This window comes from Vigna unguiculata, chromosome 11 (genome assembly GCF_004118075.2).
Source record: "Vigna unguiculata cultivar IT97K-499-35 chromosome 11, ASM411807v1, whole genome shotgun sequence".
Classification (NCBI taxonomy): Eukaryota; Viridiplantae; Streptophyta; class Magnoliopsida; order Fabales; family Fabaceae; genus Vigna; species Vigna unguiculata.
This window is the reverse complement of record NC_040289.1, coordinates 25,428,743-25,450,172: the sequence shown is the minus strand read 5'-3', so window position 1 is coordinate 25,450,172 and position 21,430 is coordinate 25,428,743. Positions and strand designations below refer to the sequence as shown.

Sequence of the window (21,430 nt, the reverse complement as noted above, 5' to 3'; positions counted from 1 at the left end):
AAAGCCAAAATAAAGAATTTAATCGGTATATTATAGGTGATTAAGACTTTTTTTACTTTGTTCTACATAGTTTTTTTTTAATTACTTATTCTAGATTAAGTTACAAAAAACATCAAAGACTATTGATAAGCTTCGTCTAAATTCATTGCCTATATATAAGCACATCAGATGCCACACAAAATGTGTGAAAATGCACAGAACTACAAATAACACAATCAAAACAAATTATGTCATTCACAAAGAGTTTGGGTTTGATTCTACAATTAATTATCATTCCAAAAACAAAACTCAACTTAATTTTTATTCTCCTTTTACCCCTTTTTAGCATCATCTTAGCATCTTTCTGGCCAAAGCTAACGTCTAGTCTCGTCTTTGAATCGGTTAAAGCGATTCTAACATTTCGCCTACCCTTTTTGTTGGCAGCTAATCCATGAATCTTGTAGTAAAATCTGACTAATTTAAGAAAAACGAAGACAGAACAAATATAGGAAAAGCATTGTAAAGATAGATAGGCTTCTTGGTTCGTTCTAGGTTGGACTGAGTTGCTCTCAGATTGGCTAACTCTTTAGTTCAATCAAAGTCTTCCTTTAACAATACAACTTGTCATTATACTAATTATAACCAGGCCTATTCATTTTCATGTAATCAACAAACTGATTCACATATTTTTCTTGCAGTTGTTTGTCCCCAACTATTTTACTCATCTCTTGTGCTCCACTTCTATAACATTTCCTTTCCTCTTCCAACATCACTGATGTCAGTGCCTTGGCCATTGAATCCCTAGTGAACTTGAAATCATGCTCATTTCTGTGTACTTTAAGCCCTACCTTCTTCTCCTCCATAAACTTTGCAATCGGCCATTGATCATATTGGAAGGGCAACATAACAAGTGGGCACCCAACTTGGAGACCCTCTATCACTGAACTCCAACCACAGTGAGTGAAGAATGCTCCAACAGATTTGTGTGCTAAAATCCTGGACTGAGGTGCCCATCTTCTCCACATCATTCCCCTTTTTGACTCATTCTCAATCCAATCCTGTGACTCATCACTACCACCGGAGGTGTTTCGATTCTTCATAGTCCAAAAAAAAGGAAAACCGGACATATCTAAACCCATACCAATTTCAGTGAATTCTTCATCACTCAGAGTGACTTCAGTTCCAAATGCTACATAGATCACTGACCCCTTTTCCCATTTATTTAACCAATTAAGAATGGTGTACCAGTTGTGGTCATTGCTGTCTTCTGGCGATGGTGGCAGCAACCCAATTGGAATTACCAACTTCCCTGATGACCTCTCAAGCGATTTGACAAACTCACCATCAATCTCCATGCAGCTTCTTGTAGCGATAACTTGAGCACCTTTCAGGGTTTCAAAGAACCGATTCAGTTCCTTAGGCTTGGAACTCTGATCCACTTCCTTCCTCTTATGCACAGCACGCAAAAGTTTGGCTTCCGAAGATTCCATACTCTTCTTTCCCATAATCAACTCCAAACCAAAAGACGAACCACATGCAGCAAAACTACAAAAAAATATACATGGGATACCTAGCATGGAAGACAATGGGGGCAACCAGAGTGGCGCAAAGTCGCATATGACCCAATCCGGGGTGCTCTTCTCCAGAAATTTAGTCAAAGGTTGTTCAAGAGCATCGTAAGCCTTGAAGAGGTATGGAACCAAGTGCTGAGGAGTGTCATCGGTGTTCTCTGCATTTTGAGGGAGTTCATCAATGTGGGGAAGTGGAAATTCTATCAGATGCAAACAAGGTTTCAAACTTTCTGGTAGTTTAGGGAGGCGATGATGTTTCTAGGTGTGGAAATGAAGGAAATTTTGTTACCCTGTTGAGCTATGCGCTTTGCAAGCTCCAAAAATGGGATAAGGTGTCCAAAGGCTAGCCATGGAAATACAACAATGTGCAGTTTCGTCTCCGACATGGATATGTCAGTGGTATGCATGTCTTTCACTAACATATACAAGAAGGATTAATCTATTATATTTTTAATATAATGAAGAAAGTTGCAACTTTAAAATAAAAATGTAATTAGATCAACATTATTTTCAATAAATATCAGTTATAATTATTACGGTCATGTGATTGATTGATATGCTTTTCTTTTTCTATGCTACTTGACATTTATATAAACTATTTATTATAATATAATATTTTATATCAAAAAATAGGTGTAAGGTGAAATGCTTTTTGAAAGATAGTAGTTTTAAAGAATATTGTATTAAAAATTAGCATAATAATATTGTAATTCCTATTTTTTTTTATTTTTTTTATGTGGTTTAATGTAAATTATTAATTAATGTATCATTATTTTTTTAAATGATTAATTTATACTAAATTATACTAAAAATAAAGAATTAAAGGTAAAAAATGAAAGTTATAGTATTATTTTTTTTTAAAATTTAAGTATCGTTGATAACCAATAATTCGGTGGTGGCCCCATGTGTTGACGAAAGTGTTCCAGTCCTGTTCATTGAAATTTTAACCACTCTGCATAGTTCTCTTTATTTTGAGATAGTATTTTTTCTTTCAGACTCGGTTATTGAAGGTATAAAGCAAATTTAAAACATAAAGATTTTTTATTTAAAATTTATTTTTTAACTTTTTTTATGTAAAAAATAAATTTTTGAATATAATATGACGAAGAAGAGTGTTTAGAATATATATCTTTAGTAAAATCTATATCATTGATTTTAATATTACTCTTTTAAATCAATAAATTTCTCAAATGTAATAATATTCTTCCATTGGATCGGATCATATTTATTTTTATCAAGAGTAGAATCATCATTTAATCTCTCAATCTCTTCTTCGTTATCATGGATTTGATGATTAGAATTATCTTCATCATTAACTACTTCTCTTTCTCTATTGTTACTTTGACATACATACATACATACATACATACATACATACATATATATATATATATATATATATATATATATATATTATCTTGTTCATTCAAAGAGTGTTCACTTGTATTTTATAATTTATTTTTTTTTATCTAATTTTATAAATTTATTCATAGCTCCTTTTTGTTATACAATTAAAACCTCAATTGTTCTCTTCTAGATTTCTTAATAGCCTCATTCAAATTTTCTAATTCACATGTCTATATTTTTATATAAAAAAAAACTATAACATGTAAAACACTCACTAGTGCAAAATTTTCATTTTACCTCGCCTTATATGCCTCGGTTGGCCAGGAACCGAAGCATATAATGGCGCGGTGACATTTTTGCAATTAGAGCCAAATTTTAGGCCTCGGTTCTCCAAATACCCGAAGCCAAAGAGGGGTATAGGCCCCGGTTCGCCCAAAACCGGTGCCAAATAGTGGTATGGGCCTCGGTCCAGTAAGACCCGAAGCCAAAAAGTGGCTGGACGTTAGCTGTTTGGCCTCAGTCCAAGGAGACTCGGTGCCAAAAGGGGGTCTATGGCTTCGGTTCCCCAAACAACCGCAACCATAGGGTTTATTTAGGGTTCGAATTTCGCGAACCCTTCTTCTTCCCTGCGCCTGCGCCTCTGCAACTCCTTCCCCTCGCTCTCTCTCACGTCGCACCCACTGCCACCACACCCTCCAAGCTCACCTTCCAATTCAGGCCCCTCTCCATGGCTGCGCTCGGTGCTCGCAATGTGGTTGCGCCCGCCGTGGCCCCGCCTCCCTCGCTGGACTTCGAAACCTTCATTTTTTAGAAGGAGAAGATTAACCTCGCCGGACACGATGAGGTTCTGCATCACTGTGCTCAAAATTTCTCGCTAATTAAATAATTAATTATTAATTATTGTGAATATTTTATTTAGTTAGTTTAGTGGAGACACTGAAATGACCTCGGTGTTGGTTTGTTGCATGCAGTATATTGTGAAAGGAGGGAGGGACTTGTTCCCTCTACTATCGGCTGCTTTCAAGGGGATTAAGCAAATTGGTGTCATCGGATGGGGTTCGCAGGTAGAAAACGGTTTAGGACTTTGGATCGCCGGAGAAACTGATGGCGAAGATTTACCAGCATTCCGCGAATCCTCGGAGTCCTGGCGGGGACCGGTCTTGGAGACAACGCCACAGGGAGAAGGAGAGGCTCGCTAGGCGGAAGTGGGAGTCTCAACATTTTTTCAAGATCGTCAATTGCTCGCCCACGACGGAGAGACCCTTACAGGGCATCTGGAAGGTGGTTCTTTGCGATCGTGAAACTAGGTATATGGCACCGATTTTGAAACAACCGAGGCATAAAACTGGATATATGGCTTCGGGTGATAACCGAGGCCAAAAGGGATACATTTTGGCATCGCCCCAATATGCCTCGGTTCTAGACCCGAGGCAAAATGTGAAAACTAACTAGGGCAGAAAGCCTTTACTGCACTAGTGACTACTAAAGATAAGTATATTAAATGAATTAGTTAAAACAATAAAATTTGTGTTATGGTTATCAAAAAAGTAAACTTAATAGTAGACTTCTAATGTCTTAAGTGTTAAGTTTCTTTCTCCTTCTTAAGTCTCAACTTTTTCTCAACCAGCAAAGTTTATTTTAAGATTAATCATTAATACAAACTTTTTTCACAACTTTTAGTCAGGTTAGCTTACAATACATTGCAAAGAACCTTTGATGAAGGAGAGAATAAAGTGTTTGAAATATTGTGGGAAATGAGGGTTACTCCTAAGGTACCGGTATTAGGTTGGAGACTGTTTTTGGATAAGCTTCCAATAAAGACTAAACTAATAGTAAGGGGGATTTTCTTACAACATAGCCTTTGTGACTTTTGCCTTGAAAGTGAAGAAACCGTAGAATACTTATTCATTTCATGTAGAGAATCCTAAAAAGTATGGAATATGTGTCATAAGTGGCTAGGCTTAAGCATTATATCTCACATAAAGCAAGGAACAACTTTCAACACTTCTGCCTTGTTAACCTTAATAGGCAACAAAATATTGTTTTGAAAGGAATGTGATTAGCAATTATAGGGGAAATTTGGAAACAAAGGAATGAGGTTATTTTTAAACAAAATAAAGTAGATCTTATGGATGAAAAACGAAATTCCATCTGTAAAATTCTCATATAGTGAATGGTGCCTCTCCCCTTGTACGTGCTTAAAAACTCTTTGATATTATAATTGTTGTGTGTTTAAGTGTGCAAGGAGCCAAGATCCTCAAGTCAGGGGAAGATGAAAACCATAAAAATTAAAGGAAAATATATCAACATTCAAGGAGGGGAAGGCAAAAAATAGCTTGAAGGTGTGCAAGCGGGGGTTGCACGAGTGGTTGGTTGTAGGCATAATAGGAGAGCAGCATGGTCCTCAAAGGCATTCAATTTGGGGGCATATTTTGTTGGCCTAGGAATTCATGTCCAGGCTTCCAATGTTAACCACATTCTTGTTGTTCTGCATTTCCTACACGTTGTTTGCCATACTATGTTAATCTCTAATATATATCAAGTACTGCATTGATGGGGTTGGGGAGAGTAAGGTCAATATAATATTAGGGACTATGCCTATGTTAATCCTTACATCTACGGTTCAGATTGTGGAGTATTATAAGTTAGTAAGAGGCATACCGAATTATAGCAGGAGCATTGGTTTTTGTTGTTATTGATTGCAGAAAGAGGATTAATTTTGTTGTTATTAGCATGTACAGTGTTAGGTGATATGATAAAGATGTATAATTATGGTCATTTTTGTCTGTGGACCATAATGCTGATATAGATTGTGACCATTTGTTTTGGTTGGGCTTGGTTGTTGAAGTCATGATGCTAAGCTAATGTATCAATTTGTACAAGTTCTTTTCTGAATAAAGGTTAGAGCACTCCTCAAGTGCTCTTTTAATTTAATTATATTCTTGGTTGATAAAATTTTTTTTTTTCAATTCGATAGTAAATCTTTTTTTTCCGTAAAGCTGAATTATCTTTTCACAGAAAACTCAACTTTGAATTATGCTCCAATTAATTTATTATCCACAAAAAGAAACTAAACATTAATCTAAATATTAATATTTATGTAGAAAATTTCCAGTTCCTCATCAAGATAAATGCAAAAAAATAAAACTCACAAAATCCGTAAATCTAAAAGTATCGAAAAATAAAATTGGGTAAAAGAAATTTCTATTTTTAATACAAATCCAACAAATTTTATAAAAAAACAACAATAAAACAAATAGAAAGAAAAAACATACTAACCAGAAATGAGAATGAAAAGATTGGTACACACGAACAACATAAGATTCAAGGAATACAAAAAAAAAATAGTCCATAAAACTTCCATGAAGAAAACTAGTAAAAACACCCATAGTTGGCCCCCACTTCAACTTTAGGCATCAACATGCTCACCTGCATAAACATCTGCTTCAATGTAACAAGTTACATGATCATCGCCAAACACACACAGATAGGGTGAGGTCAAATACAAGAAAGATACATACAACATGACATAATTAAAGCATTTCATAACCATGACCCGTGTTAGTACCCCAATCCTCGATCCTTCACTTCTAAACATTCTATTGGACACATCTTGATTTTACGCCCTTTGATGAGTACACTAATCGATCTTTGCTGCACAAGTGTCTACTCGCCCCTCCGACTACAGGCCACCACCTAATAGTCCATACGTAGGAATAATTTGCCATGACCATAATCCGTGACACCAAGTGGAGTTCTCCAATACGAACCGCAGTCCGTAGTTGTCCCCAGACTACCAAACTCAATCAGTTTCACTAAAGAGGGCAATCTTCTGAAACTCAACCGTACGAGCCACGATCTTGCACACTCGTAACTGGGCCCCCAACAAAGCATCGCATCATGACCTCCATCCAAAGCGGTGTAGAAATCCTCCTCACGATCCAACTCTACATCCAAAACCGCTTGGCGCACCTCTCTCGTCTCTAGGCGGAACTTGGTTCCAAACCGCCTGTTGGTAGCTATCGCTTGGCGGTCCAATCCACCCCCGCCAGACACTACACCAGTAATGCAAACTTACTGGTTTATGTATTCCAAAACACAGGTTCTAATGAACCAACATTCAAGGCACACAATTCCAGAATACAAATATATGTGTTTAATCATAGTAACCTCATCATTCAAAATTCATGAATACCCCATTGCAGTCCCCTCAAGATGGGTTTGATTTCTTGACGTTTTATATTATATATATATATATATATATATATATATATATATATATATATATATAATTATACTTTAATTATTTCTAATATGAAAAACCTATATTCCTTTATATACAATTTCACATACAATTATTAAATAATTCCTTTATGTGAAAAGTGGTAGCAAAGAAAAGAACAGGAAAACAATTTCCGTGGTTATAATCAAACAACCACTAATGCACCAATTACTAAAACGAAAATGATATTCGAACATAAATTTTGAACTCATTTTTTACATGGGTGACGTGGCAGCCTTTTTTCTTTTTTTTTTTTAAATGAAACTGAACCCATTGTCACGTGCGCGAAAGTTAGCCTGTATATTCTTTTTGGCAAAACGAAATCAGACGTGGAGAGAGAAAGTAAGACAAAATGGAAAACTTGGTATAGTGTTGGTGAGACAGGGAGAGAGAAAGTTGGAGGAAGTGGAGACAGCGTGAGGAAGTCGGAGGAGAGGCAGAAACAGAGTGAAAAAGTCGGAGGAAAGGCGGAGACAGCGTGAGAAAGTCGAAGGAAAGGCGGAGACAGCGTGAGCAAGTCTTTGGAAAGGCGAAGACAGCGTGAGAAAGTCGACGGAACGGTGGAGAGAGAGTGAGATAGTTGGAGGAAGTCGAGACAGAGAAGTTGTGGTGTTACAGAAGCGTTGTGGGAGGCGATCACCGTGAGAGGACACACCTGCGATAGCGACGATAGTGGAGGGGATCGAATCCAGTGGAAGCGAGTCGACGGCAACGACAACCATTCCACTGGAAGCCGTTCTGCAACACCGTTTTAGTGTAAGGTTAATGTTCTTTTGTTCACCATTCGAAAAGGTTTAAGCTTTGGGGGAAAAACTTTTTATTTATTTTCGTGTTTGGTGCAACATTGTTTGACAGAGTCCTTGGTGTTGTTTGCATTGTGGTGTGGTTTTGTAGTCTTGATTTTGTAGTGGCGTGTTGTGGTGTTTGACAATGGTGTGGCTTTGGACAACACCAAAATTTTCAAAGTAGCACATTTGGGGTTTTTTTAATTTTGGTGGTCGAATGTTACTGAGTTATGGTGGGAGATGGAAAATAGGAATTTTTTATGTTTCAGGGGATGGGCATTGGTGTTTGATTTGGCCATAATTTATTGTTGTTAGTGTTTGTTGTTTTAGGAATGTTATTTGGTTTGTGTAATTATTTGATACTATGCCATTGAAAGGTAAATCTTTTCAGTTGTAACATAGGAAATGATGGCGGGTAAAGGACAATCTGATGAGAAGGTATTGACATTACAGTTTTATGAATTGGTTGTTATCATTATTTGTGTATGAATTTTAAATAAGTTATAATTTATGTATTTTGATTGATTGTTAGTGTCGGTTGTGGACCTTTTGTTACACGAAGTACATTGTTGAAATTAACGGCTTGCTTTTGGATAACCATCGTGCAAGGATACAAGATACACCATTCCAATGGTGTTTGCACATAGTAAAACCGTTACAAATATGTAATCCCCTTCTGCTGGAGATGCTGAAGCGATGGTTACCGGCTTAGGAATCTTTCCGTGTCATGCAACGGTGTATTCTATTAACTTGTGGTGATATCTCCATGTGCTTAGGATTGGGTGGTGTTGGGGTGGATGTGGAATTTGATAAAAATATATGTGGTGTTGTCGGTTCAGTTATGAAAGATAAATTACTAACAGTTGAAAATGTTATTGATGTGATTAAGAGTTTGGAAGGAAGGGAAAGCCCATTCCAGCCCTTAGTCACTTTCATTTAATTTTATTTCCATGTATGTGAGGTCATGATGTTGTTGACCTTGTGGTGGGTGTTCCAATTTTTATTACAAAATGGTGAAGACCAAAATCTTTTGTACCAGTCCCCATTTAATTTTAGAGCACTCCCCACCTCTGGAAGGGGTCCTTTGTTTTATTTAATTGGATATGCCTCCAAGGAAGGAAGGGAAAGCCCATTCCAGCCCTTAGTCACTTTCATTTAATTTTATTTCCTTGTATGTGAGGTCATGATGTTTGGTTGACCTTGTGGTGGGTTTTATCCAATTTGAATTGCGAAATTATGAAGACCAAAATGTTTGCCACCGCTCCCCATATACTCTGTGACAAGTCCCCACCTCTGGGAGCGGTGGTGTTTTGTACCATTTCGAAATGGTTTTTAGTTACGAATATGAAACAAATTGGAGCAGTTAATAACGTATAATTTTATTTACATGCCTTTGAGGTCATTATGTTGACCACATTACGGTGTGTGTTAAATTACGTATGACCTTATCATGTTGACCGAACTTAGAAGCAAAAAGATTTTCTATTTTGTTAAAATGTCCTTCAATAACATCACATATTGAACAGTGGTGCTGGTGCTTCTGGTTTACCATACAAACGTCAAAACAAAATGCACTTAAGAACATCTAAACAACAACCTAAAGACATCTTAAATAATATAACCCCATTTTTGACATTTAATCTTCCACATTTTGGGGAGGTTCAGTGTTGGAGGAGGTCTCCCCAATGTGAGCAACAGACTGAGTGGACGGATTGACAAATTTTTTTAGTATGTCCTGAACTTTGGGATCAAGTGATGGATGGGGCTCAATGATAGGCTTGATTGTGGCTTGGACTAGTTCATCCGTCAGTTCACAAATGTCCGCTTTGAAGATCTAGCTTTCAAAAAGGGATTTTTCCATATTAATGACTAAAGTTGTGAGGAAACGTAAGCATTTAATAGAAGTAAGATGAAGTTCTTTCAAATTGGGGAGAGTACCTTGACAATGTTGCGGACAATGATGTTTAGGTAGCAAATTTTATGTCTATGACCGAAAGTCGCAACCTGCTATGAACAACTAAAGAACATTACTATCACAAGAATTTAACGCATAATAATTTGATGTTAAAAATGGCATTATAAAATGTGTGTGATGCAAACTTGACTTACGGTGTTCAAAAGTAAAACTGCTCCAATAGTAAGATCTCTCCCATATTCTGGATGAACAAGTACTTTTTGGTGCACACTTCCCCAAACGGTGCCAGTAGGAACCTGTTCTTGTCAATGCATAAATCAGTTGAACAATTTGGTTCGAATACATATTATTTGTGTTCAAGAGTGATACCTTCACACATATCTGCATATCGCATAGGCCATTTGGGTTGCACTGTTTCACAATGCATGCTACGAAAGGAAGTATACCAGTTCTGTTACAACTTCCTAAGTGTGCAGTATTGTTAATGTCTCTGTCCTTAACCAGCCCTGTCAATGTAAACTGCAATCAGTGTTTCGGCCATATTCATAATGACAACAAATTAATGTTGATTAAAGCATATGTACCATGGAACTTTATGAATTTCTCTGCCCATAACCATGCATTTTATTTGAAATCCCGTTCATAAGTTGCAACAACAATAGACTGTGCAAATTCTTGGGTGCTTTGTGCGTCTTCTGAACCACGGTTAATGATGGCTGCCTGGACATTTCCTGCAGGCTCTGGAATAAGTGTAGTTGATGTATTACATTTTTTAAGGAAAGATGCCAAATCTTCTTCTTCTACATCAAGCCCCTTCCACGGTTCCATTGCCACTGAGAAACATTAAATTTTGACATGGTTTAATTAAGAACTGCACTAGACAATTGAAAACCATTTGCCTAAAATTAATGATGTACCACTAAAATGCAGAAATGAAAGAGTTCATCACTTACCTGTTATGTACCAGCTCAACCCAACAAAGTAACAAACTTTTTTTGGTCTCATATGAAGTGTGTCGCGAGGTCCATTATATAGAAAAAGTATTTAAAGGTGATATGTCCATAATACCCTTGTTTTGCTTCTTCAGTAAGTTTAATGGTCATTCATGTTTTGTTTCCTGTTTCATCGCCAACCCTTTAACTTTTCTCCAACCCCTTTACCTAACACAAGTTAATGCAGAGTTATGGCAACAGCTTGGACATTAAAGGCACACAGGTTGGTAGCCCTCGTTGAATGCTGTTTGGAGCTGAACACTCCTCCTCATTAAAGATCGTCAACTTCATTTCCAAGTAAGTGGGTAATATAAGTTAAAAAAAAAAATTATTCCGACCCAAAAAATTTTTCATGTCCGAATTAATGAACAAGGTTGCTTGCATTGGGTTGTTGTGTTAAAACATTAGAGTGACGTTTACGTTGTATGTTATCTAGGGTTTGAATCAATGTTGAATGTGATACATGGCCACCAAGTATTTGTCTTTGTATGAAATATTGAATATATGATCTAATGTCATTCGCAACTATCCTATTAACCAAATAACGAGAGTAATGGATTCCTTTCTGTCACTTGATGATATTTGCTTGGGTGAAGACATTCCTGTCGAAGCGTCGCATGAATTCAATGAACAAATTAATAGTGACAATGCACATAACGTTGATGAAGATGACATTGTTCCAAAAGTCCATGTGTTTTGAGACATTGGACGCTGTGAAAGTTTTTTACAGAAATTTTGCTATACACAGTGGCTTTGGTGTTAGGATCAGAAGTTCACTACGTGGTGTAGATAATGAAATCAACTACATCAAGTTAGTATGTTCGCATGAAGGAAATTACGTTTCTGCCATTCCCCAGAATTGAAGACCATGCCAAGTAAAAAAAACAGTGCAAAGCAGGTATAAATGTTGGGAAAAAGGAAGGGAAATGGTACATAAGGAGTGTTGTCACTGATCATAATCATGACATTAGTCCACAAAAGTCAAAGCTAATACGTGGCAACTGTAAAGTAAACATGCATGTTAGGCAAACAGTTGACATCAACGACGAAGCTGGTGTTAGGATCAACAAAAGTTTTCGATCACTGGTTTGTGAGGCCGGTAGATATGATAACATAACCTTCATTGAGCGGGATGTTCGCAACTACATTGGTAAACAAAGAAGGTCATTGTGCAAGGATGGGGATGGACAAGCGTTGCTTCGACATTTCTCACAAATGAGAGAATTGAACAACGACTTCTTTTTCGATATAGACATGGACGAAAATAACAGAATATGCAATGTTTTTTGGGCCAATGCAAAGAGTCGAGCGACATGTCAAGATTTTGGCGATGTGGTGTCATTTGACACTACCTACTTAACAAACAAATACAATATGTCATTTGCGCCTTTTGTGGGAGTCAATCATCATGGGCAATCAATCTTGTTAGGTTGCGGTCTTGTTTCTTGTGAGGACACAAGTACGTTTGTCTGGCTTTTTGAGTGTTGGCGTCAATGCATGTTCAACGTCGAACCTGATGGTATCGTAACTGACCAGTGTAAGGCAATGATGAATGCAATTAAAGTGGTATTTTCTAACACAAAACATAGGTGGTGCTTGTGGCACATCATGAAAAAGGTGCTTGAGAAATTGCAAGGGTATACGAACTACAAACCTATAAAGACGGAATTGAAGAAACTTGTGTACGATTCCATCTGTGTTAATGACTTGAATGCAAATGAATGGTTGTCTACGTTGTATGATGAGAGACATCGTTGGGTTCCTTGCTATTTGAAATGTCATTTCTGGGCTGGAATGTCAACTACACAAAGGAGTGAAGACATGAATGCATTTTTTGATGGATTCATCAATTCTAGCACAACCTTGTAACAATTTGTGGTACAGTACGACAATGCATTAAGGCAAAAGGCAGAAAAGGAGTTTGAAGCGGACTTCACATCTGCGAATACAACTGTTGCATGTGGATCTCAATCACCAATTGAAAGACAATTTCAATTAGAATACACACACGCCAAATTTAGTGAGATTCAAAACGAATTCAGGGGTAAGATGAATTGCTTCATGAAGAGTGTATCAAAAGATGAAACTGCTTGGAAGTATATGGCCAATGAAGAGTGGATGTGGAATGGGTAGAAAAAGCACAGAATGCACAATTTGAAACTCGACTCGATTACAACAAATATTGAATGCAGTTGTTTGTTGTTTGAGTTTCGAGGCATATTGTGTCGTCACAGCTTCTTGATCCTGGGACAAGAAGACATTGAATGTGTTGCAGAGAAGTATGTTCTCCGGCATTGGTCTAAAAATGTGCGAAGGAGACACAGTCTTATAAATGCGGGTTACAATAGAAGTATTGACGACCCACGAATGCAAAGGTACCAAGTATTGTGCAAGACTTTTTATGATATAGCTGAGGTTGCTTGTGACTCTAAGAATGAAACAAAACAGTTGTGTGATGAACTGCACCTCATAGCAAAGTCATTAGGGGTCCCAACCAAACCAATCGAATGTGTAGTACCAAACGGGGGTGGGTGCCTAACCAGTAATCATGTTACTCCATCTACAACCAACAGTAGAACAGTTCTAAGCCTAATTCATGTTAAGAGGAAGGGAAGACCATGTTCAAACAGGATACAGTCAACTGTTGAGAAAATATGTAAGAGAAAGAGAATAAACGCATATAAAAACAAAGCTTCAAGAACTTTAATGGTCAACACCTTTTATGTTATAAAAAGTCAATAAATTATGATTTCATTAAGCATTGCAAGTAACTGTTTGTTGTATTTTTTATAGGACACATCCTACTTTGGTGCAGCATCAGACCATCAACATGTGTCCTTTGAATGCCAACCGTTACTGAACCCACACATTCCTAATAGTGGATTTATGTCTTTGTTGACATCTGTGGAGTTTGATTTTGGAAACACTCAAATGTCTACAACAACCCACATTTGAAAACAAGTTGAGGTAGGAACACCAAGGTGACGTACAAATACAATGTGGTGGTAAAATAATGTTTTTGTCGCCAAACTAATATCACTATTTTGTTATACATAGATAGTTCATTTTGGAAATGCACCTGCCATAGGTTATCTTTATTACCAGATAGCTTTTGCTCCAAATGAAATACACAAACATAATATGACTGAAGTCTTCTTTTTTGTGAATGACATGTGTGTAAATGGATGGTGGTTTCATATTGTAATGGTTAATGCATTTAATGAAATATTATTTCGTTCAACGTTTCGTGTATAAATATTCCAATTACATGACTAATTAATTTTCTTAATTCAATTTGAGTATGCATTAAATGAATTATTGTCAGTTACCATTGTCATTACCTTAACGGCTACTAATTGAGTGGCAATATTAACATTGCTGCCACGCACTAAATGGGCACGTTTAAGACATTGTTGTGGGGGAACCCAATGTTCAACTACCACCGTCTAATATTAAATTTTTATTGACCCTTCAAACCTACTACTGCGACACCCACCAATCCGTCTCCTTTGTCCACCTGTCCTCAACCATCGTTATTTATTGCCTTTAATGTCATATTTTGTGCCATACACCCTCCCTCATCTCTGAAATAGCCTAACAAAGAATGCAAACATCACGACCAACCCAATATTATGGAATCAACTAGTTCCTGTAGTGAAGGCCAAATTAATGTTCGTGATGCACCTCCTATTGGAACCAAAGTGTTGTGGACCTTCACCACGATTAACATACATGACCAGGTGTGTGCTACCCTTTAATTTGACACTGTGTTTACAAAAATTTACACTATTTGACATATTAGGTTTTTCACTTTCCATCTAGTTGTTTGCTCATGTGGATCAACATTTTGCTGCGGCATTTGAAAAGGAACTGACCCACCAATGGACTTTGCTTGATAGCTTCGAAAATCGATTTGTAGTATCCTATAACATGGATAAAATGAATCCAAAATTAATTGATGGGTGGAAAGACCTGGAAAAGACATACACCACACAGATATGGGACTCATATGTCCAATTTCGTTAAGTGGACAACTGTAATTTCCAAATAACAGTTTTTATTGGCGAATGCACACCAGAGAATATGGAGGCATTCTTAGACAGAGCAACGGTGGACCCTGGAACAACACTTTTTGCGGTGACGTTGACTAAATCTCAAGCAAAAGCAAGTAACCTGGTAATTATTCTTTTTCTCTTGTCAATCCTATTAAAAACTATTAATAGCCATGAATTGAAAATAGTTTTGGTCACGTTATTGTTGGTTATCTCAACAGGACTTGAATGTTGATTTTGCTGACGTCATCAAGAGCCTTGAAATGAATGTGATATATCTAGTTGCATGGAGAAGTGGAGTTGAATGCAAACTGCTTGTGTCGCAAAAGAACAAATCAACAAAGTTTGGACAAGGATGGAGGCAGTTTTGTGCTGAAAATAGGTTGAAGGAGGGAGACAGATTGGTGTTTGAGGTAGACCATGTTCAAAAATAACCTATAGTTGAGGTTTACATTAATGGGTGCTACTGTGATGTTGCAAAGTCCATAGATTTAGTATGATGTTATTACATCCAGAAAGATGTTTTTACAAGTCTTTTGTGTGTTTATGTTCTCGTTAAAAAAATTTAAATAAATTGTGTCATTTTGTTACTTTTTGGTAACTTCGGACTTCGGCCTCATTTATTTAATTAAGATGTGTTTCATGTTTGAATGTGCGGAAACTAATGAATTATTAGATACTTATATGAGCAATACATTAGGTGCAACATCATTAGGATGTGGGCAATCATGAATTAGGAGGAAAAGATAAATAACATCAGTACCACAATTTATGTTCCAACTGAGGCGTCAAGAATAAGTTCATGTGGAGTGGTCATGAATATTTTGGTTTTCGTTTCCCACTGTTTGTGTTCTCAAGCAATGAACACTGTCAAACTAATAAAAATTTATTTGCTGGTCAAAAAGATGAACTTTAAAGGGGGTAGTAGAACCATCAATTACGTTATCAAGTGGGGAGTACAACTACCCCAATTGGGGAGTGTTGTTATATATTCTGGTTCACAGTACCAGTTTTTATAACCATCTTAAATTTGAAAGTTTTGTTAAGCAATTAAAATTTTTATTTTTATTATGACCAATTGAAATTTCGAACACTGTTTGTGTTCTCAAGCAATGAACACTGTCAAACTAATAAAAATTTATTTGCTGGTCAGAAAGATGAACTTTAAAGGGGGTAGTAGAACCATCAATTACGTTATCAAGTGGGGAGTACAACTACCCCAATTGGGGAGTGCTGTTATATATTCTGGTTCACAGTACCAGTTTTTATAACCATCTTAAATTTGAAAGTTTTGTTAAGCAATTAAAATTTTTATTTTTATTATGACCAATTGAAATTTCGAATAACAATTTTAATAACAATTTTTTTTTGCAAGGAAATAAAATGTTCTTTAAACTATCAATTACGTTACAAAGTGGGGAGTAGAAGCACCCCAATTGGGGAGTGCTGTTATATATTCTGGTTCACAAAACCAGTTTTTATAACCACCTGAAATTTCTAAGTTTTGTTAACTTATTAATTTTTTTTATTATGACCAATTGAAATTTCGAATAATTTCGAATAACAGTTTTAATAACAATTTTTTTTGCTAGGAAATAAAATGTTCTTTAAACTATCAATTACGTTACAAATTGGGGAGTAGAAGTACTGCAATTGGGGAGTGTTGTTATATATTCTGGTTCGCAGAACCAGTTTTTATAACCACCTGAAATTTTTAAGTTTTGTTAACATATTAAATTTTTTTTTATTATGACCAATTGAAATTTCGAATAACAATTTTAATAACAAATTATTTTTCCTAGGAAACATGTTCTTTAAACTATCAATTACGTTACATAGTGGGGAGTATAACTACCCCAATTGGGGAGTGCTGTTATATATTCTGGTTCATATAATCAGTATTTATAACCATCTGAAATTTTTAAATTTTGTTAAGCAATTACAATTTTTTTTATGACCAGTTGAAAATTCAAATAACAATTTTAATAAGAATTTTTTTTTCGTAGGAAACAACATGTTCTTTAAACTATCAATTACGTTACAAAGTGAGGAGTAGAACTACCCCAATTGGGGAGTGCTGTTATATATTCTGGTTCACAGAACTAGTTTTTATAACCATATGAAATTTCTAAGTTTTGTTAAGCAATTAAAATTTCCTATTTATTATGACCAATTGAAATTTCCAATAACAATTTTATTTTCTACGAAAAAAAAATGTTCTTTAAACTATCAATTACCTTATAAAGTGGGGACTGCAACTAAAACGAGTGGGGAGTCATGTTACATATTTTGGTTCACACTTCCACTTCTTATAACCAATTGAAATTTCGAAGTTTTGATAACCTTTTGATGTTAAATAATTTGGTATAACGAATTGAATTTCGAAATTACAATTACATTTGGTCTGCAAAAGCATCCATTTTAAACTCACAATAACGTTAACAAGTGGGGACTGGACCTAACATAAGTGGGTAGTGCTGTTACATTTTTTGGTTCACACAAACACTTTTTATAACCGATTCAAATTACACACTTTCATAAATGGGTCAAAACTGGGGACTAAAAAACAATTTTGTGGGGAATTAGGCTCAACATTTTGGTACACAGCCCCAACCTGCTTAAGCAATAACAAATACATGCCAACCCCAAATTGCTCAAACTCAACTTCATCCAATTGAAATTACAAAATTTTATAAATGGGTCAAAACCGGGGACTACAAAACAATTTACTGGGGACTTACGTTCGACATTGTGGTTCACAGCCCCAACCTGCTTAAGCAATGACAAATACATGCCTACCACAAACTGCTCAAAGTCAACTTCATATGGTTCATAATTCCTTGCCTCCAAAATATAATTCCCCAGTAGGTTAAGTGAGGACTTCTATTACATATTTTTTATCTCACAGCAAAATGGGGAGTGAAGGGAAATTAAGTGGGGTCTTCTGTTAAATAATTTGGTTCTACCACCCATAACAAACAAAAAAATATTACTGCTGAGCAAAAAAAAAGGGAAACATCTAAAAACCTGCAACATACATTTTTCACAACAAAAACAGATAACAGAATCATGCACAGACTTTGTCCTGTAAAATCAATCCATATGTGGCTCCTCAAATAATTTAATGGGGACAAAAGGGGACATATCACGGCACTTCATTACCATATTTCGATCATCAAATTAATAAATACATTGGTACATACACAAATGGTTTTCCAAAATAACACCCACCATACCATCAATTTCGTCCATCATTTCCATCCATACATACCACCCATAACAAACATTCATAAATAACTCAAAATAAAATAGCAATGATGTTTTCAACTTAACAACATCAACCAATTTGTAGTGATTTCAACTTCTTCTTTCCATAAACAGAATATGGTGTTTTTGTGGCAACACTCTTGAATCGCATCCGAGGTCGGGCCTTCACACGATCATACATATTGCTCTGTTGTGCATCATCATCTTTTTCATCACTCATTACATCATCACGTGGATCATTGAAAACATCATCACCAACTTCATCTCGAACCTCATCCTTTGGCTGTTGACCCTTCCATTTTGCAACCAAGTCATCCAATGCAGACATAGATTGTTCCAAATCAACTATCTCTGCTTCATGATCTTCTAGTAAATGCTCAACCTCTTCCTTGTCCTTCAAATCTTGGGTTTTGTATTCAGTGCCAAATTGTTCAAATGTCTTTCTTACAATAGCATGATCAAGTTCTTCCTTTGACACCGCCGCATCAACAATAGCCTATAGAAAAAAACACATGTGTGACTTCAATAAAAACTTACAGATTTCAAACATAACTAATATAGTTAAACACGTCCACACCATGTCGTAATCAAACGCAGTCTTCATGACCTTGTCACCCATGCTCACATTCATCCAATACAACAATCGTGGGAACAAGTTCATCTTACACTTGAACGTTGACTAGCAAACAACCAAATGATCAAATGACCATAACTGAAAACATAAATAAAAACTAAAATCAATTTATGAAAAATGAAAACCATATGTAAACAACATTAAAAAACATAAATCACTTTACCTCAAGCAAATACGCACATCCAACCATATAGAACTCAAATCGACTTGGTTCATTCTGCAATGCCAACGAAGCACTACACAAGCTAAACACCAAATACTCGTACACTAATGTACCCCAATTATATTTTCCAATATTTTCCATGTCATCAACAATTTTAAAAATAACGGGGAAAACACAACCTTTTTTACTTGCAAGCAAGAACTCTGATATTCCTAACACAACATATAGCTTGCAAAATAATTCAACATCACCAACATCATCATCAAATTTCATCAAAAAATCATATATCAACTTAACATCAACTCTTTGACGCCCAAAAGTATTCCACGTCTCACTCTCCACAACTTCCTCATTTAAATCAATTTTTTCTCCGACCACCCTCAATCCTAACCCTAAACAAACGTCTAATAAACTAAAGTCCACCACTTCACCACCGACATCAAAACCACCCCTTCTTTCAACCCATTTAATAGATAATTGAGATAAAACATTTCTACTTATCTTCAATGATTGCTTTAACATGGGAAACCACCAAAACGGGGTGCTTGCAATATACTCCTTTTGTGGCACAGTTAACTTTTCGTTCAAAGCACCAATGCACTTCGCTTTACAGCAATGACGAAAATACATCTTTGTAAAAAATCATAATTTTACGAATTTCACAAAAATTATATACATTAAATGAACAATTATTTCAACACCTCAATCAATTATTTCAACACCCAAACTGCCCTGTTTTGTACACTGATAAAAACAAAATCAGCAATACCCCCAAATGGAAATTTAACTTTACTGAACCAAACATTGAATACATAATTCCATGATTGGGAAACCCTACAGATAAGTAAAACCGAATTGAAATCGGACATTTTCTGCCATAAAAGAGGTTATAAAAAAAATCAACGATTAACAAATACAATAAGGACAGAAAAAGGTTTCTACCCACCGTGGTCGTTGTTGTGTGCCGGAGGTGTTGGATTTTTGGAAGCCCTAATGGCCGTCTTCTTAAAAAAGCCCTAACTCTGGAAACTACGCCGTCGATGAGTTCTGGTCAGACACCTGTTCTCCGACAACCACAAAAGTCTTCTTCTATGGCTTTTGATCTCTCTCTTTCCCTGTTTCTCCAACAACTGGACTTTACCCAGGCGTTCCTATCTCTCTGTCAGCAATGCCTTCCTCTGCCTTTGTCGCACAAACAACACTTTCTCCGCCTCTACTCTGACTTTCTATCTCACGCTGTCTCCACTCTGCAACGCCTTCCTCTCGCCTTTCTCTCTCCCTGTCTCACCAACACTCTACCAAGTTTTCCATTAGATCTTACTTTCTCTCTCCACGTTTGATTTCGTTTTGCCAAAAAGAATTTACAGCCTAACTTCCGCGCACGTGACAATGGGTTCAGTTTCATTTAAAAAAATAAAAAGAAAAAAGAAAAAAAGGCTGCCACGTCACCCATGTAAAAAATGAGTTCGAAATTTATGTTCGAATATCATTTTCGTTACTAAAATAATGCATTTTCACTTATCAAACACTAATTCACAAATCACATCAAAGTGTGATATATAAAACCAAAGAAAGTTATTCATCACGTGAGAATAAACCCATGAGAAAAATAAACCATTAAATCATTTCCCCTATCATCATCATTACGTGATTAAAGGTACACCTTACCATAATGGAATAAAAAAAAGAAAGAAAAGATTGATACATGAACGTTAAGGAAATGGTAAAAGAAAAAGAGAAAGTTCATTTATGTGTAGGTGGACCCCATTATTTCTTCCAGCAACCAAACCTATTAAAACATGGAGTATGAAAATGAAGAAAAGTTAGCAATGTGAATAAAATAAGGAAAAGACATCCTAGGGTTGCCACTAAAAAACTATAGTTCACTTTGATCATGTAATGCAACTCCTCCAGGCAATTTCCAACGTTAAATAAAAGGTTTACAAAGTCGCTGGAATAAAGTACGACATGAACAAGGAAAGGAAAATTAGAATACACCCCACGATTACTTATGCAGCATCAAAACATGATTTGATCTAGTCAATAGAACAAAGCTACCTTTTCACCAAACCACCACAAGAAAACAAACCCTGAACTGCAATAGAAAGGACCTTTATGTCCATGCTAGGGATTTCAAAAGACCAATTAAAGAATACCTAAATCAATAAAAATGCATGGCTACTCAAATGAACCCCTGGCTGAACACTACAATAACAAATTTGAAAGAAAAACGTGAACTATCATAACAGACCTAGGTTCAGATTAAGTTCTTTCCTAAAGCATCTAACAAATAAATTTGAGAACCTTGCAACAACAACTACCTTGCACACCATGCGTGTTGACGTGAAGCACTCTACGAGACTCCAAAATGTTGCAATACAAAGTGAAGCCACAAAAAAATAACGCAATCTCATAAACCCTTGGCATCATCATCTAGTTGTTG

The 21,430-nt window shown here is 36.1% G+C and overlaps 2 protein-coding genes and 1 pseudogene across 2 annotated transcripts; 1 reads left to right on the top strand and 2 right to left on the bottom strand.

Annotated features, from left to right (window-relative positions):
• Positions 1-217: 217 nt before the first annotated feature.
• LOC114169070 lies at positions 218-1,969 on the bottom strand (annotated as a pseudogene).
• A 9,916-nt stretch (positions 1,970-11,885) lies between these two features.
• On the top strand, positions 11,886-13,004 carry LOC114170286 (protein FAR1-RELATED SEQUENCE 5-like). The gene is made up of 2 exons (XM_028055770.1): positions 11,886-12,629; positions 12,756-13,004. Exons 1-2 carry the CDS (start codon positions 11,886-11,888, stop codon positions 13,002-13,004), a joined length of 993 nt encoding a protein of 330 aa, XP_027911571.1.
• Positions 13,005-18,260: 5,256 nt separating this feature from the next.
• LOC114170285 lies at positions 18,261-19,617 on the bottom strand. The gene is made up of 3 exons (XM_028055769.1): positions 18,988-19,617; positions 18,768-18,869; positions 18,261-18,686 (listed from the first exon to the last, which is right to left on the bottom strand). The coding sequence occupies exons 1-3, from the start codon at positions 19,615-19,617 to the stop codon at positions 18,261-18,263; spliced, it is 1,158 nt and encodes a 385-aa protein (XP_027911570.1).
• Between the last annotated feature and the right edge of the window lie 1,813 nt (positions 19,618-21,430).